The sequence below is a fragment of the Rhinatrema bivittatum genome, chromosome 1 (genome assembly GCF_901001135.1).
Source record: "Rhinatrema bivittatum chromosome 1, aRhiBiv1.1, whole genome shotgun sequence".
NCBI classification, from domain to species: Eukaryota; Metazoa; Chordata; class Amphibia; order Gymnophiona; family Rhinatrematidae; genus Rhinatrema; species Rhinatrema bivittatum.
Genome location: NC_042615.1, coordinates 279954083 through 279972910, shown reverse-complemented (window position 1 = coordinate 279972910; position 18828 = coordinate 279954083). Strand labels below are relative to the sequence as shown.

General features: G+C 43.2%; 1 protein-coding gene across 1 annotated transcript; it reads left to right on the top strand.

The window, feature by feature from the left end:
- The first annotated feature begins 5461 nt into the window (after positions 1-5461).
- LBX2 (ladybird homeobox 2) lies at positions 5462-8269 on the top strand. The gene is given in 3 exon segments (XM_029584716.1): positions 5462-5804; positions 7795-7917; positions 7920-8269. Coding segments are annotated over 3 exon segments (804 nt in total). The 5' UTR covers positions 5462-5473.
- Positions 8270-18828: the final 10559 nt, after the last annotated feature.

The window sequence follows — 18828 nt, the reverse complement described above, 5'->3', positions numbered from 1 at the left end:
TCTCTCTGCCTCATAACTATTTCCTTACAAGTTGTTCTCACTCCATCTGCCTATTACATCTCTCTCCCTCTCTCGCCTCTGGAAAGCTGCTCTGCAGAGGCACTGTCCTTGTTTCTCTCCTCTCGCTCTGTACCTACAATATCTAAGTGTCTTTCTCCAGAGACTGAAGCCGATGAACTGAGCTCAGCACGGTTTGGCCCGTTTTGTCCCAACATGAATGTCACCATATGGTGTTCTTGGCTCAGGCGATGGGAGCTTTGCTAGGAAAGACTTATTCGTGTGTAATGGTTCGTGAAAAAAGAGACATCTATCATTCCAATTGATTATTAAAACACACAGGAAAAGGAGATCAAAACCAGAAACGTCCCCAGCCTCGGCTCATCCCATTTACAATTCAAAAGCCATTAATTCCCTCTCCAGGACACGTGTATTGAGGTCTGAGAAATGACAGCTTTCATTTTACCACTCCCTCCATCACGTGGGAGCAAGGGAAAAGAGAAGAAAATTCACTTACTGCTTCTAAATAATTCATTATTTTAATAATAAAAAAAAAAACTAAACAAATTAGCGAGATGAAGATTGAGAACCGAAATATTAAACTGTTGCAGTTTTTTTCTGGAGTGAGGGATGAAAATGAAATATAATAAAGGCTCACACATAAAAAGGAACTTTTTATACCAGAAGGCAAAGCATTAATGAGAAGGAGAGAAAGCGTTCTCGCTCTGTAGGGATGCAAGACTAAGGCTACTTTTTGTATCATTAGCAGTACAGTTTCCGTCAGTGTTATATCTGTGCAAATAAGCATTGAACTAAATCAAGAGTAGTTTGAGGAAATAGGTGTGTAAGAGGCTGATATTTCTTATATGCGTACACCAGTGCAGAAATGCAAATACTGTATTCGTGCATGTTTGTAGCATCGCCTAGATATGCCTCGGCTATTCCACGTGCATTTTAGTAAGTTTAGAAAGGTTTGTAGGCTAATGTCGTCTATAGATCCTTTATGTACGGACAGACACTAGAAAGACAGTAAAACGTCCTAATGTCAAAAGATGTTTTACTAATTTGTCATTTGTCCCCTCCATAGGTACGAAATTGTGTACGTTCCGTCTCAAATGAAGTCCTCTGTAGTTATAAAGAAATGGTTTTTTAGACAAAAAAAAAAGGGCGGCCTCACGCTCTAGATGTGGTAGGAGATTGGACAGCATGCGGGTCCGAAATGTGCCCGGGGTCGCATTTATCACGCGTGAACTCTTCGGACGGGAGATCGCCTCTTGGCCATAGGTCGCCCCAAGCTGTGCTGCTCTGCGTTTGGCTCCGGGGCTTCTTTCCCAGAGCCGAAAGCTGTAATTCTGTTTCCATGAATTAAAGGACTGCGCCATACACCACGGAATCACCTCCCTTCTGGGACCGCTGCACAATATGTGCCAACCATGGGCAGTGCGAACCAAATGGCTCCAAGGCAATGGCCGGGTCAATCAATACACGGGTTTCCCGCTAATATTATTAGAAATGCAAATGATCAGGAAGAGTAAAAATGCGCTATTTTTTTTTACTTATTATTGATAAAGCATGACAATAATTCCTCACCCATATTCACTGAGACATAATCAATGATATAATCATGTGCGTGGGTTTCCCCTAGTGCTCATTACTTAATGTGATATGCCTGCCAAAAGGAGCACATTTCCTTCGTCATAGGCGGAGCCCAGTTTGGTTTGGTTTTCTTTTCTTTTTACACCAAAGCAACTTTTAGTAAGGAAGGCCTAGTGGAGGAGGACCAGAAGTGGCACCAGGCTCTCCCGAAAGCAACGAGAAAGCGTTGTCTCTACAATAAAGGAGCAACACGTGAAGTTTTGTGACTTTTTTTTTTTTATGGTTTGGAACCAAAATTCTCTAATTGAAAAAAATGCATAATCGCTTAAAAAAAAGACAATCCATATCTTGTTACTGTCTTCTTTTATTTCTGCCTTTGGTTTTCTTGTCTTTGATCTCCTTCCCCATTCTCTCTTGTTTACGTTATTCTCTCCCCCTCTCTCTCTCTCTCTCTCTCTCTCGTCCCGATTTTCTCCTTTTTTGCATTAGTTTCTCTGTAGGTTTATAAGCCACCCCGTCTCCCTGCGCCCACCCACCCCCCAATCTCTCACTTCCCCACCACCGCACAAAAAGTAAAACTAGCTAGTGGTTTCAACAAATGGAAAGGAGAACGTCTGACTGCGTGGAAGGATGCGTCCTTCAAAGCAAATTAGCTGGATATTGCACCAAAGAAAGTCTGGAGAAAGAGGGAGGGGGGAAATCCAGTCCAGGAGCCCGACACTATCCCTAGACAGAATGAAAGTAGAATGTAGTTTTGCACTAAATTCATTGATCGGTGAATATTCCATCTCTGATATTGACACCTAACCTACTTTTTGCTTCCAGGTCATGGTAAATATAAATAACAGGTCCTCCTTTAAAAACTCCTCTTGGTTAAAGAAAATGAATTCCCTACTGAGATACTTCATCTTGCTTTTTGGAGGGAATAATCCCTAAATAATAATAATAATAATATTACATGTATACACTAAACCTAGACTTCTTTCTCGTATAGGGCACGAGTGCTCAATGGATGGGTTTTACATTCAGACAATGCAAGCGTACAGGCAATACTACAAACTTCTTTGCATCCAAATCCTATCGGAAGTCAGTTGCCCCGGAGCAACAGTCACCTAAACAGAATCCAGCCAGAATGCGAAATTAAAGAAATTGCACCCATCCAATGAACCTTCCTTTCACTACTCCGCGTTAAAGAGGGGGAGGGGGAATTCGTCCCCACTCATGTAGTAATTTGGGGCAAATAAACAGAAAGATAATGCACAAAGAGTCGTAATTGCATATGATAATTATTGTGATTATACTGATCTCTCTGTACCTATCAATCATGATGTCTAAATAGTATTTATTAGGTATCTTTATATTGACCATATTTGTATGCCATCAGTGAAATTAATCACACATATATGATGGGTTTAGGAGATGCAGCCTATTTCTGCGAGTTTCTATTTTTTGTGGTCTTCGGAAAGCTCCCGATCTCTATGTGAGAGAGACTCGGTTCATATTGTATATAGAAGGTAGCTCTTATTCCTTCGTTTCTTCTCTTCTTTTCTCTTTACTTCTCACGTTTCGCTGTCTCCCTGGAATATTTAGAGTTACCCCTTGTACAAACGCAAACTCTCTGTCTCTGTCTCTCTTTCTCTCTCTCACCTGAAGACCCCCCAGACCTACGGTGCAGTTCAAAAACCTAAGAGGCGACTTTTCTTTTAAAAGTGCAGGGTATCATAAAGCTATTTGTAAGAGGGATTTTATAGCAGGGCCGCTCCATGTAACCCAAAACCTTACCAAAGATGCCCCCTCTTCTCCTTTTAATCAGTTCCAGTCTGGCACTGCAGTTTTATGGTGCATTTAGGAAAAAAAGACGCTAATAAATTTCTGAAAACGCAAAACGTGCGGCTGATGAAGATTAATCCGGGTTAAAGCTGAGGCGGACCCTCAGGGAAGCAACTTCAGTCAGCCCAGAATTAATCTCCTTACATTTGTAAATTTCATCATTTTTTAAAGGAAAATAACAAAAACACGACTAAAGGTTAAAACCGGAGAATATCTGCTGCCGGATCATTAGGAGAAATGACTTCCTTGCACAGAGCATACATAAAGCTCCTGATCGGCACAAATAATTTTTTTTAATAATCTCTTTAAAATATTCCAGGCCGTCTCCTTTATCTCTGCTTTTATTATATAGATATAACGCCTGGGTTTGTAATAAATTCTGTTCGATTATAGAATATTCATATATTAAACAGAATGTATATATACATACACCCACGATGATGTATTTAATGTAGGTAAACTGCAATAATTAAATTCGAAACGAAATAGAGAGAGAGGGACAGATAGACAGAGGGAGGGAGAGAGAGATATTAAAAATAACTATGCATCCTAAAATAAATAAAACATGTAAAGTGAGATTTGGGAGTAGTAAAGTACCATATTTTACGGCCATCAAATATAAATGACAGATAAATAAGAAAGATTTGGGATGCATATTTATTCTAAATCGTAGTGGTTAATCACTGAATCACGTAGATCTTTAATAAAAAAAAAAAAAGTCAACGCTTCCCATGCAGATGGACCGTTTTAGGGTGCAGAGAATAATCATGGGGGAATGACTTTCTAGGACTGCATCCTCAATTAATGCCCTATTAGCCAAACATTGCCTCGGTTCTATTTTGAGAAGACATCTGAACAGAGTTGTGGAAACTCTAACCTGCTTCGTGCTCGCTCCGGAGCCTTTTTTTAGCTCTAGCTAATTTCAATAGATGATTTATTGCCCCTATTGTAGCCCGGCTTCCCCCTCCCCCCCCCCCCCTTTTCTCCAGTCCCTATAGTGAAAGATTTAAAAGTTTGTTAATAAATCCGGTAATATGGCTATTAGCACCAAGCAGTCTAGTTAGGACTGGGAAAGCTGCAAATATAGAGAGAGAAATATTTACACCGTTTTAAACGATCCACGCTTGTTCTTGTTTCTTTTCCTTCTCTAATAGAGAGGGGAGGGAAAAGGGGAGCAAAGGACCCGCGGGAGGGAGGTGAGCGAGAGAAAAAACAAAAAAAGGGGGCGTGCAAAGAAACCGATAAGAGGGAGAAATAAATAATAATAATCAAAAAGAAACAGAAAGAAAGAAAGAAATAGAAGGGGGAAAAAAAAATCTCATTCCCACAACTTCAAAGTTTGGTAACTCTTCTTCCTGAACTCCTCCCACCGCAGTGCCCAATTAATGACTCCGGCCTGTCCCTTTAAGGCGCCAGAGCTAGGTCAGTAAGTGGGTAGCGTTTTGCTATAATTGATCCGCACCCAATCAACAGTAACTCGTTAGCAAAACCCTCTGCTCCTGGGAGTGTTTTGGAGGGTCATTATCATCATCCTCATCCTCATCATTATCTGTATTGTTATTTATTTATTTAATTCGGATCTCTCTGGGCCAGTGTAGCTTGGGCTTCTTGGCTTTTTTTTTTTTTTTTTCCTTCTTCTTCTTCCTTCTTTCTCCCTCTTTTTTTTTTTTTTTTTTTGTGACATTTTTAGTTTGGGAAGGATCCAGTCTCCCCATGCAAATCTTCATGGCGGGAGCACGCAGAGAGGAGCCGTGGATCTCTTAAAAGGAAATACAATTCTTGCAGCGGTTTTCGGAGGTTGGAAGTTTGGAGCCCAACTTGCAGGGCAGCATGAGCGGCTGCTGGGAGAGTCGCTGAGTCGCCGGCGCCAGCGAAAGCCAAACAAGGAGGCAGGAACAGAAAGAAGGGGAAGCAGAGGTGGCTGGTGCGCCCTCTTTTTTTTTTTTTGCCTTATTCCTTTTCTTTTTTTTTTGCAGTTTGCCTTTATTTTTTATTTTTTATTTTTTTTTAATTTGATTTGATTTGTTTGCAAGGAACGGGGGATTTTGCAATGACCTCCACGAAAGAAGCGAAGGCAGGAACGCTATTGCAGCCGAGCCGCGAGGACAGGCGAAGGAGCCCCTTGGATCAGCTCCCGCCCCCGGCCAACTCCAACAAGCCCCTGACCCCCTTCAGCATCGAGGATATCCTGAGCAAGCCCTCGGGGAAGAAAGCCTCCGGCTCCGGCGCCCACTGCCCACCGCGGGTCCTGGAGAAGGTGGCCGGCTCGGGGGCCGCCCGCAACGGCGTGGCCGCCCAGTCCTCCCCGCTCTGCGCCCTGGAGGAGCTGGCCAGCAAAACTTTCAAGGGGCTGGAAGTGAGCGTGCTGCAGGCTGCCGAAGGTACCGTATCCTTCCCAGCGAGCCTCCCCCCCCCCCCCCGCTGCTCCCCACCACCAGCCGCACACACAAAAAAAAAATAAAAAATCCCAATACAAAGGCAATCTCCGAGAGAGTCGGTCCTGTCAAAACTTTCCCCACCTCTAGCCCAGGCCTTTCCTAGAGTCCTCGTCCTGTGATTCCGTATTCCTACCACTACTAGAACCGATTTGCAAAGGGCTTAGGAGCTTGTTTGTTGCAAACTGGTGGCCTTGATTGAAAATGAAAGTGGATAAAGAGATTTATTTATTTTTTTTTCATTGAGTCATCATTGTTAGTGTTATTATTACTGCCTTCAAATTAGCCTGGGAGGTGAAAAGGGTAATGAGTCTCCCCCGCAAACATTTGGAAAACTATATGCAATCAAAACGCTTTAAAAATGTCAATTGTTGTGGTCTTCATCTTCTAAACAGTTTCATGTAAGAGCTTTTTAGCCTCATGTTTCTAGGAAGGTTCACACCTTCATCTGCACAGATCAACTGAATGCATTGCTAGCAAAGAAAACTTCTAGGGAAAGTATTCAACGCTTTTAGATAAGGCATCTAATGAAATTCATATTCTAATGATTGGTGAATCACGAAAAGTTGAGCAGGTTGTTTAAAAAAAAAAAAGTTATACCCACCATTGACATGAAAAGTCAATGCCACAGGTTAGGAAGTAGCAAGGAAATTGCTCGGGGAAAGATCACAATAGCGTTTAAATGTGAACTTGCATAAAATATCCCACGATAATACCCCAAATGCTGAATAGAAAGGAGAAAATTATTGTATAAGATTGATATTTGACTGCACTGCATGTATCCTAACGACCAGGTATCATTTCAGATTTTAGCAGTATTAAAAATGTTCACAACTAAAATATAAATATATAGATAACGATATAGCATATAATGTACTGCACAGGAATAGAGTTTATGAACATCAACTGCAGTGTAATATACAGTATATTATTTATTCATATCTTTCAAGCAGATGTTGCAGTAATATAGTTATCCTCTGCCTATATATGTCACTGTTTGTATATGTGAAGAATATATGAAACAGATATAATAATGAACACCAAATAGGTTACTCCATATACATAATTTTAGTTTGAATTCTCATAACCTAATGTGACAGCAAAACAAAAGGATTAAATCTCAAGTTAAGGTTTAAATAAAAACCATGATGGAAGGGGGAGGGGGCTTGCTGTCTGGATAACAACTACATTTCTAAAAGTGTCAGTAACGAATCAGGGCTAGGTGTCTGCAGGAATATAGAGAACTCCTGTATGGCTAACTGCTAGAAGGAAAGAAAAAAATGATAATTATGGCTGTTTTACTGTGGCGAAGGTCTTTCTTAAATTAAAGTGATGCACTTTTGTCAGGATCTTTTGTTACAGAATTACAGTTGGCGCACCGATTAATAAGCAAATAGTCTTGAATAGGTTACACTGATTTGTCAAATGAAGTGGAGAAATATTTCTTAGTGGAAGACATAATATTCTATTCATTGTTATATATATATATAGCTTCAGTTTATATCTTAAATACTCACATGTATACAATCTGTTTTACAAGAATATTATATCGCCTTCATTATTTGCACAAGTCTTTATTTTTCAACATCTGTGTGAAGAATGATCTGACGATCTGCCAGGTGTTGAAAGCCAGTAAACTGAATCAATTCCTAAAGCCATTCTCTGCTCTTTACAAGTAAGGAATGAAAGATACATTTAACGAAAGTGACCAGCGACGGTGATCCTCAAAAGATCAGACTTAGGACACAAACAAAAACGTGTGGGGGGAGGGAGGGAAGATCTCTGGAAGGGGCTCTTAAAGTTAATAAGAGATTTAAAGATGAGATGGGTTTCTGTCATTGGAGTCTTGTTGTTCCTACCACTTGAAGATTCCGGCACTAGTGCTATTTATTGTGTCAGCACAGTACTGACCACCACTTTATTTGGACTCTTGCAGGTCGCGACCACCTGAACGCCTTTGGCCACCGACAGACCTCCAAAAAGAGGAGGAAGTCCCGCACAGCCTTCACCAACCATCAGATCTACGAACTGGAGAAGAGGTTTCTGTACCAGAAGTACCTCTCCCGGCGGACAGGGACCAGATAGCCCAGCAGCTGGGCCTCAGCAACGCCCAGGTCATCACCTGGTTCCAGAACCGGAGGGCCAAGCTGAAGAGGGACTTGGAGGAGATGAAAGCCGACGTAGAATCCCTCAAAAAGCTGCCCCCCAACGCCCTAGAAAAACTGTCGGCCATGTCGGAGCTGGACGATCAGCCTGGGCCCAAGGTCCTCTCCCGGGCCCTGTCTCCCTGCGGCTCGCCTTCCTCTCAGGGGCTGGGAGGTTGTTACCCACAGTCCCCGCAGTCCTCCTCCAGAGACCAAACCACGGACGAATTTTCAGAAGAAGACGAGGAGATAGAGGTGGACGATTAAAAAAAAGTATGCGCAGGGCTCTCGCGCGCTCTCTCTCTCCTCGCCAAATTTTGGGAACAAACTGTTAAATATTAACGGACAAGGAAAAAAAATAGAAAATATTTATTTAAGAAAAAAAAAAAAAGGAAGACATCCTTTTTCTGCCCCTATACCGTTCAACCTATATCTACTGGAAACAAAGACACGAATTTGTTTTTGGGGGGGAAACAGGATCCCGTAGCGCATAGCAGTGATACAGTATTAGGGGGGGAGGGGGGGTGCTTTCGAAACCAATTTAAGCAAAAGGCAAAGGCCGGATGGGATATGCTGGAAGACAAGTCCTTTTGCCACTCGATCAACGCTTGACACTTCCCAAAGACAGCTCTGGAAGTACTTCGGCCTCTTGCTTACTTTTCTCCCCTTCCGTCCGTCAGTTGTTTTTCCACCTTTGAACAAAAGACTAGCTCAACCCAGATACATTTTTTTTTTTAAATTTTACCAAATACACCTCATATTTAAAGAGGACGAACTTTAAAACGGTTAACTGGACGTAAAATAATCCCTCTTTTCTTTATCATGGGTCACTGTGGGGGACTTGGTGCAATTCTTTTTTTTTTTTATTTTGTATTTTCTTTTCTTTGGATACACAAGGAGCCACAGACATTTGTGTCAGAAAGCTGCTGCTGCTAAGAACAAGAACGTTAAAAAAATAAATAAATAAATAAACTGCACACACAAAAAAAAAAGAGGGGAAAAGATTAGGGAATATGCTTCAGTAATTTATATTTGGGGAGGGAGATCGGGATGGTAATTTTAAACAGTATCTCTTTGTAATATAATTTAAAAAAAATGTGCATTTCCAATTTTTTTTTTTAAATGTTACTGCGGGAGGAGAAGGGGCAGGGGAGGAATGTTTAAAGAGCCCTCTGGTATTTACTACCAATGTTTTTTTTCCCCTGCACAAAAGTTACCAGGAAGTTCGGCAGCATAAGGACTATATCTCGGTTGTATAAGTAGAGGTTTTAAATAAAACACGAGACACCTTATTAAGCTAAAGAGCTGGCGTCCCTCTTCTTGTATTTACTGGGATCCGAAATCATCAGGGGCGAGTCTAGAAAACAAAGACAGGCGCGAATCAAAATGTCACCTTTGCTTTTGTTTGGCTTATTTTCCAGAAAAAAAAAATCAGCATAATTGTCGAAGCTCGTGATATATTTGATTATTTAATGCTAGAGGTAACACTGAAGCCTAGCGCAATATACAGCTAGGAATCGTCTTTTGGTGAACTTTGTCACTGTGGATTCTCTCCCTCTGCAGTCGCCTTTCATTGTCCTGTTAGGAATTAAAACCCTTCAGACAGGTTAGTGTAATAGAAATGTCATTTGAAACCCAGCTTAGAGCTCTTGTCCCTTTCCTATCAGCAACCACATAAGACTTGTGACTCCCAAGTTCATTTAAAAAAAAAAAAGCGCGAGAGGTGATTTAAATCTGCGAGGATCTCCTGCATCGAAGTCCGACTCTGACATGTTTCCTCGTGTTTCAGTTCTGGCATGACATTTAAAATGGGAACTTCTCTACTCCAAGTAAGGCCAATGCTGTTAAAGTTCAACAGACTTTTCTTTTTCAAAGCAAACGTTGCATTATTTTTTATTATCGTTTCAAGTACTGGGTTAACGGTGCAGGATCGGAAAAAGTTGCTCCTTTCATTTTATATGTTCCTTCTCTTTATTCGGCATTTTTCTTAATTGAATAACGTAGGCTCTTGGGAAGAGACCGACTGCATGTAGTCTTTTATGTCCATGTAGTTGTATTCAATTTCTTTCATTTGAAAAAATTATGGTTATGTATCTTTACTGCTCCTTGAGAGTGTGTGTGGGGAAGGGGAGGAGAAAAGATTAGAGAACAAGAGAGGAAAAGACGCCAGAGAAAATAGTTAAAAACAAACAAACAAACAAACTACACAAATTAAAAACATAAGCACATGGACTTTAAAAGGAAACCTCCAGCAACTCGAGATAAAAGCGTTGTGAAACGTCTCTCCCTCTTCTAGCCCTGAGAAGTGACTGCAAGCGTTGCTCAATTACAAGCAATAATAATAATAATAATAATAATAAAGAAAACAAAAGCCTGCAAGGGGGTGAGGGGTGCGTGCAAAAGGCGCTGGAGGGATTAAATAGAAAGCAAGCCGGGATCCGAACGGGTGCTGCTGCTGCAGGCCTGGCGGAGGAAAGGTTGCAAACAGCCCCACGCCATATGGTTTATGCATTTCTCCAACACCAACTAGTCAGCATGATTGATTAGTCAGCCCGCCTCTCTTCACTTTAACAGGTTTTTGTTTTTTTTTTTCCCCGAGCCGAACAGCCTATAATGTGCAGCATCTGTGCCTCCCTAAAAAGCGGTGTTAAAGAAGGCCTATGAATAGCAATTGATTAGCAAGAGGCTCCTAATGAATAAATCTCAATAGGAGGGCTGGAGAGAGCAGCGAGAAGCCCCCCCCCCCTCCTCCCGGCTCTCCGCTGCTCCCTCCAGCCCCCTTTCTGTCTCTCTGCTGCGGGCTGCTGCCCTCCACTCCTTCTCCAATTCTTTCAGTCCATTTGTAACACTTAACCAGATCAAGGCGAACTGTTTTTTTTTTTTTGTTTTTGCAGGGAGGAGGCTGGAGCGTCCACTTGGCGCGATGGGGTTGAAAGTCTCTCTCTCTAGTTTGTTTCCTTCTGTCATCCAAACGGGTGTCGTCCGTGTCCCCCCCCCCCCCCCCCCCCCCCTCTCTCTCTCTCTCTCTCGCTTCCCAGCTTGTTCTCCTCTTTCCGTCTTTTCAACCGGGGACCCACACAAAAGACAACGCGGCTTGAGCGGGTCCTTTTGCGGCTGTGTCGTCCGTCCGTCCGTCCCCCCCCCCCCCGAGTCTGCTTCATTCATTTTCGCTTCTTTGAAGGTGGCTTAGGTTGCATCCGCTCTCAGACACCTTGGGCGCAAGACAAACTTTGGAGATCATCCGGCGGAAAAGCCATAAAAGAGAGGCTTTTTTTGGGGGGGGGCATGGCCTGGGGCCCAGGGAGCTCGGAAGGCGGTGCCCCTCTCCTCGGGGTCAGCGCGGGCAATGCGTGCCAGGCACCAGGGAAAGAAAGATGTCCCCCACCCCCCCCCTTATTCACAAGTGGCGGCCCCGGCTGTAGGGCAGGGAAGGGGCGAGGGGGCCGTCCGGGAGCCGGAGGGCCTGCGGCAATCGCTCTTCTATGACTTCTGCCACTCGCACGAGCGAGAAGAAAAGGTCGGAAACGCGCTTTTCCATTTCCCGTGCGCTCTTATAAAGAAATAATCATTCTTTTTTTTTTTTTTTTTTAATTCCAGGAATTAAGGAAATTATAAAGATTAGGAACCTGCACGAGTTACTTGAAGCAGAACAACTTGATTCGCCTCGTGTTCTTTATAAGAGGGCAGAGAGGTCAGACGTGCCCACCCTCGCGTTATGTACTAAAATACAGGAAGGGCCGTAACGATCTGGCACGACGTCCCCTTTAACGGGACGCTGTCACTCAGTTGCGCTTCCTCCTCGGTAAACGGGGCTGGGGAAGGGGGGGGGGGGGACACACGCAACAGCACAACAGGTAACTCTGCCGAGGATCCGCACGGCGCCTCTCCCTCCTGCGCCAGGCCCCAGCCGCGATCAGGCCGGGCTGCCGGGCTGCCGGGCGTTTTCTTGCCGTCCCGTGGGCGTGGCCACAGATTACATGGCCGGATAGATCTTTACTGTTGTTCGGGCTTGAAAAGCCAGAAAGAAAGAGGCTTTAGAGTCAGCGCGACAAGCGGAGGCTGCTCGCCGGCCCGAGACTCTCCGCGCTTTCCCTTCTCTCTTATCTTGTTCCCTCCTTCCTCCCCCAGGACGAGGGGAGACGTCGCGATGGGCTTTCTCTAGGCACGTGTTGCAAGGGAGAGCCTCGTCGCATGGGCCCAGACTGGGAGGCGAAATCTCAACAGGCTCCTTCACTTGCAATCCGCAGCAACAAATCGGAGACTTCTTTTCTAACGGCTTAAGCTTCTTTCGTTTTAAAGTGACCCCCCTCCTCCTCCCCAGGTATAAAAATAACCTTGTAGAAAGGAAACCTTCCCGATGCAGCGACTTCATGAGAAAGCAGTGAAAGAGAGCGAGTGTGTGATGCTAGCGAGGTGCCCACAGCTTCAGGAGTGACATCATACAGAGAGGGCGATAACAGAGCCGCGTCTACTGCATGGCGATGCTGAAGTGCGCGTCCGGTAACGCCTCAGGGCCGCACCAGTCTATCCACCTGAAGGCCCCGGGAAGCCGGCAAACAGTGACCACAGTACGCAGAGCTTACATAAGATTAGCCTTACTGTAATGCTTTGATGGTAGCTGTAGTTGCCCTTTTTCTTTTTTTTTATTATTATGTGTACTCTCGCTTTCAAAAAAAAACCCAAAACCACAGCTTTTTACTCTGCCTAGCTTTAAGGTCAAGTTATACAAATATTTGTAGTAGAATTCGGTTCTTGTACTGACTTTCCCCGCAATTGGCCTTGCCCTTCTCACTGTCTTGTTGTGCTAGCTCCTTCTAGAAAGCCTCCTTTCTCTCGAAATTTCTTCCCCCGCGGATGAAGGCCTTCCAGCTACGAGTGCGAAATGTTTAATGCTCCGGGATTTCATTCTTCAAGAATCGTCTGGTGCTCCTGGAAACGAAGCCGGATTGCATTTCTGGAATCCGTTTGCGATTTCTTCGGCTGCATTCCTGTAGCACAGGGATACGACGAATGACCTCTAGGAATTGGGAGCGCAACACTGCAAAAGAGCACACAGTACTGGACAAAATCATTCCCCGAGTGGAACATAAAGGGTTGGGTTTTTTGTTTGTTTGGTTTTTTTGTTTTTTTTTTTAATAACAGTCAAGGAAACACTGCTCACAGGATGACGGGCCTGCAAATAATTTACAAAGTTTCCTGGAAGTTTAGGAGACATATTTTATCCTCCCTCAAAATGAATTTAAAAGAATTAGGGTTGGATCGAGCTAGGACATAAAGGAAAGCCTGCAAGCGTCACGAAAGGCGGATATAGGAAGACAGAGGGTGCAGGAGAGCCCGGTTTAAATGCACCGCCTGCAAGCCCACGTCTGATTTCTTAGTCATTAACGGGGCATCGCATTAGCTCATTCAAGGTAGCTAACTAGGAGCAGGTTAAGCTTCTGAACCGAATCTATCCAAGAAGCGGCTAAAAGAGAGGCTGGGGGGGGGGGGGGGGGGGGGGGGCTGTAACCCTGAAAGTCGGGATGCAACCAACATTCACGAGTAGATTAGAAAACACCCTGTTAAAGGCCTTTGGCCGAGTGCGCGGCAAGGATCGGTGCCACGAAAAGTTTTCTCTAACTTGTCTTGTTAAAAGTAAGCCTGCTAATTAATTTTTATTGTACCATCACATTCTGTGACAGCTAAGACGTGCAATATTTCTTACGTCAGGCACTTTTACAGTGTTAAACATGTGGGAGGCGGTGTGGGGGAGGGGGGGACAGTAACAATCCCAGTCAGCCTTTCTTCCAGTAGCCTGCCTCACGTTTAAATCATTGTTTTGTATACTATAAATACGAAAACACTGGTAACCATAACATTTACAGCCCCAGAAGTCAACCCTGTAAAACTGAAAATAGCACAAACCATAAATTTAAGTTGGAGTAAAGCTGGAGGTTTTCTTTTCTTTTTTTTTACACAAAATAATGAAAGTGGTTAGTGAGTTCCCTCCAGAAAGATGCCAGCACAGGGGGGTTAAGTGCCCTGCTCAGTGACGGATAATGCTTTCCCAGATCCTTTCACCTCTGAGCTTTCTCGGGCCGCGGGGAGTGCACTGTTGCGGCCACGCACTTCCTTCAACTGTTGATCAGGAGAAGGGCCCGATCTAGATTTAAAAAAAAAAAAGGTGGGGGGACCTATCTATAAAGGCAACGTTCAGGGACTTCATTTTCTCTCCCGCTCCCTCTTCCAGCGATTTGTAAAAAAAAAAAAAAAAAAAAAAAAAAGGCACTCTAAATAAAGTACTCTGCAAAGAACCAAAAACATTATTGTTATTATTATTATTATTATTGTTGTTATTGATGTTGTTATTGCTACATTTAGTGGCGTGAGAAGTCGGAATATATAGATCAGCTACATTTAAAAACAAATCGCTGTTTACCAATCCTAATCGAGCGCCTTCGCTCACTGGAAACGTTTCACCCACGTTTTGGTGGTTTATAAGCCAGGTTCCCTCTCCCTCCCACACTGTACTCTTCAGGAGAGAAGTTAATAAAACTCCCCCTTCCCTTCCCTGCCCCTCCTCTCCCCGACGTCCGCGCACTCGGTTTGGGCCGATGAAGTTGTCAAAGGGGAGGGGGGGGGGGGAGAGGGGGTGAAAAGTCACCGAGAGTTTATTGCCGGCCCCAGAAGGTCAGTGGCACGCCGAGCCCACAGCCCCAGAAGGATTCTTTGTTTTCCTCTCAGCGTGAAATAAAAACAAACCCTGCACCGTTACAACTTTTTTGTGTGTGTGTGTGTGTGTCCTCCTGATAAATGCTTCGCTTTCTTCTCCAGCTCTAATCGCTTTAAGCCAGAATTTAGCCTTGATCCCCCCCTCCCGGCCCTCCGCATCTGCCGGCTCTTTCAGAAACCCTCATGGAGCCAGGAAGGCTTCAGCCCAAGGCAGGAGGAGGAGGAGCCCGAGGGAGGCAGCCGGGGCGCCCGTCTCATTCCCCCTCCTTGCCCCCCCCGCTCTCCCGCCAGGCCCCGCTGCTCGGGCCTCTCGCTGGCTCTCGGGGCTCTTTCGTGCGCGCTTTAGCTGTTGTCGTTTCTCCTGCTTGCTTGCTAATTTTTTTTCTTTTTTCACGTTTTCCCCTTTTCCCACTACATATCTTTCTTCAAGTCTTCCTTTCCTTCCTTTCTTCTTCTGCTTTTCGTTTTCTTTCTTCGTTTCGTCTTCGGTCTTTCTTTCTCTTACTTTATTGCCTTTTTCGTGTCCTGTAAATGATTTTCGTTTCTGGTTTTCCCCCTTCTTTCTTTCGCTTCCTGCCTTTCTCTTTTCCTGATTTTCTTGGCTTTGACGCATTCCTTTTCTTCTCTGTGGTATTTTCGTTTCCTTTCCTTCTCAGATCCACCCCTTTAGAATTCTGAAATTCCATACAACCAGGTTAAGCTTTGCTTCACCAATCTGCGTTTGACCTTTATGTTTGTTTGTTTGTTTCGGTCCCGGCAGGATCGCCCCAGAACAGGCGGGGTGGGGGCTGCTGGGCCCGGCCCTTGAGCTTGGAGCAGCCTCCTGGAGCTGCCCTGCCCCCCCCCCCCCAAGTTTCCCTCTGAGAGATGCCCCGAGTTACATCGAAAGTTGCCCTCAACAGTGGGAGTTCGCTGCCCCGCAGCCTTCACAAGCAAAGGGGATTCAAGGCGGCAATCACCCAGAGCAATGCTCCCCGCTTCAGGCCGGTTTCTCCTCTCTCATCCTTTCCTCCACTTCTTTCCCTGTCCTCCCCCTCCTCTTTCTCTATCGCTTTCTCCCATCTGCCCATCTTTTTCTCTTTTCCTTTCTTATTGGCTCCTTGTTATTCAGAAATAAAGACTCTGAACCAGGAACTTTATTGGCACAACAATTTGTACACGTGCTGCCACACGTGTGCTTAAAAAAGGAGAAAATATACAGAAGACTGATCTCTCTCTCTCTTCTCCCTCCACCCCTCTTTTTCTTCTTGTCCATTTTTCTAATATTTTCCCCGCTACCTTTTATTCTTATTCTTTTACTCTCTCATGTCTTCTAATCTTGTTTCTTCTTTGTGTTCTTACCTTTACCTGTCTCACTTTCTCTGTGGATCTCTCATTCTCTCTCTCACCAAACCAAACCATTCTGGTTTTGCTAGGCGCCAATCTTGAAAGCAAACAGCTTCCACCAACGCCAGCAGATGACGCTTCTTTAACCTCTGATAGATACATTTTTGACTTGCACCCCCAAATTTTCACTTTGCTGCCGGGTAATATAGCGGAAGGAAGAGGGGCGTGCCGGCACATAGGGGGCACGAGTAAGAGAGATCGAGTCACTCCATGACGGGCGATGCTGGACTCTGCCGAATAGTTCGGTAAAAGCCGGACAGAGGCGTGTGCAGTGCAGAGGCAGAACTGTGCAGTGCAAACGCTGCAGTGTAGCATAGCAACGTGCAGTACAGAGGGCTGCAGCGTAAGACACAGCATTGCATTAGCACAGTGATCGCTACACAGAGCACTGCAACCCAGTCCATGGTTTATTTTTCAGTGGAGCTTAGCGAGGTACGAAGTAGTACAGTACTGCAAAGCAAATCTAAGGACAAGAAGAGCAGCACTAGAGATACTGTCTTTATTTTTTTTTTCTCTGATGCAAATTTTGCAGGGGGGGGGGCGCGTTGGTGACTAAGATGAAGATTACAGAATCCTCGGTCTGCCACCCTTAAAAATGTTCCACCAAGTAAAAGGGAATGCACAAAGTTTTGAAACCTTTGGGCAATGTTGAAGATTGCACGGGTTCTTGCTTTTCATAAATGGGCTGGGAGCCAAGAGACGAGTTTGTTAAAAAACAAACAAAAAAAACCCCAAAAAACAACAAACAACCCAAACATAATAATAATGTTTGTTAAGTTATATTTTTACTGCACACACATTATTTTCTAGAACAAAAGGTATCTGTAAATGAAAGACCGAGAAAAATGAAGAAAAAGCAAAAGAGGGGGAAGGAGAGAGCAACACGAAAGACTGAGAATTAATAAATTAAAGAAAAGAAAACATTACTTTGCAGTCTGTTATCTAGTTTGATTTAGTGGGTGGTTGGTAATTCGTCACCTTTTTTTCAGTTCTTGTTTTCTAGTTTCCACTGTTGATTCAATCAAGAAATGGAAGGAAGAGACGGTTTTTCCAAATGCTACAGATCGCCTTGTGATACTTTTTTTTTTTTTAAGTTTCCTTCAGACATTTCAACTTTATTTTTATATTTTCACAACTTCCTGGCCGTTTAGATCCCAGGAACTTTCTGTAATAAAATAGCATAACAAGAGCCGAAAGATCAGGCCAGTGTAGAGGTCAAAGTGTGGGAATAAGAAACGCACTCTGGGCTACTTTATAAGCATTTATTCTTATTTGCTGAAAATAAGTTTTGACCTTTTTTTCTAAGTGCGAATACACTATTTATTAGTAGTGTTTCTTAGTGACTAGGGAGGGGGAGACCTTATAATTTACGAAAAACAAGGAATAACTAGACAGTTTGGAAATTAAACCACAAGATTCCATTTTTTTTTGTTAAAGAATAATGATTAATAATATTTTTCTGTGGATAGTATGTTTAAAAAGATGCATTTTTTTAATATTTAAAAGCCAATAAATAATATGAAAAAAAAATAAATTTTTCTTTTAGGGGAAATTGGCTTTTTTCAGTACTATCTGATTTGATTTGCTGATCCTGGCCATGCTGAGGAACCGGTTTTCACTATGTAGCTAAAGTTGCCATCTGCTCCTTCTGACAGGCCATGTCCATGTTGTTGTTACATGAAGGATACTGAAATATAATGAATGCTGACTCGGAATTCCAGACCGAGCATCAGAGCACCTAAAAGCGCGCGCACCTTTGTCTACGACTGACTTCACGGAGCCAAGCAGTCTCTTGGCTCCCAAGCTTTCTCAAAAATCAAATATACCCCCGGCAACATTCTTACATTTTCTTCCCTTTAGGAGCTTAGATGTGAAACAACATTATTAAAACTGTTTATTTTTTATAACACAAGCCATGGATTTATTCCTGTTTGTGCCTTTATTTATTTAGATTCCCACAGTTGAAATGTGTCAATAATTAGGCAATGAAAATCAATATTAGGGAGTAGATTGGTTTACTTTTATTTTGTCTTTTATGTTATTTTATCTGCTTCTGCGCTATGTCTTGGAGCGTTTCCATATTTGTGTATTTCATGTACATGCATCTTTAGATAACAAAGGTGCACAATAGAACAACATTTCCGAGATCCCAGTTTAGGTGAAGATTAACAAAAGTGTCCTATGAATCATTTCAACTGCGGGATTATCTGTAAATCATTCAGTCATTGGCTAAACTGAAGTCATTAGCAGCAGAAAAACTTCGGACTTTTTCCCCTGTAAAAAAAAATGTGTATTTGCCAATTATTTTAATAAAATGTTCTGAGATACTGGACTGTGACACAGACAGGCTTTTCAGGATGTGTGGGGTTTAGTTAAAATACAGTAAAGTCTTAGACAATGGACTGTGTGAATTTAGGGAAGTGATAGACATGGTGCTAGTTGAACCCTTTCACTGCCCGAATTAAAAAAAAATCACAATGAAAGAAAACAGTGAAAACCATACCAGAAATGAACAGAACTTATGTAAAATTCTTTGGAAAGATTATAGATGTTTCATTTTCTTTCTTTCTTTCTTTTTTTAACTATGGATCTTTAAGCAATTTGGACAATATAAAAACCATACTGTCTTCATGCAACAACTTTACATTCAACATTTACATTTTTTTCTGAAGGAAGTTACGTATAATTGGGTTTAAATGTGATTGTATATTCTATTTTATATTTATTTC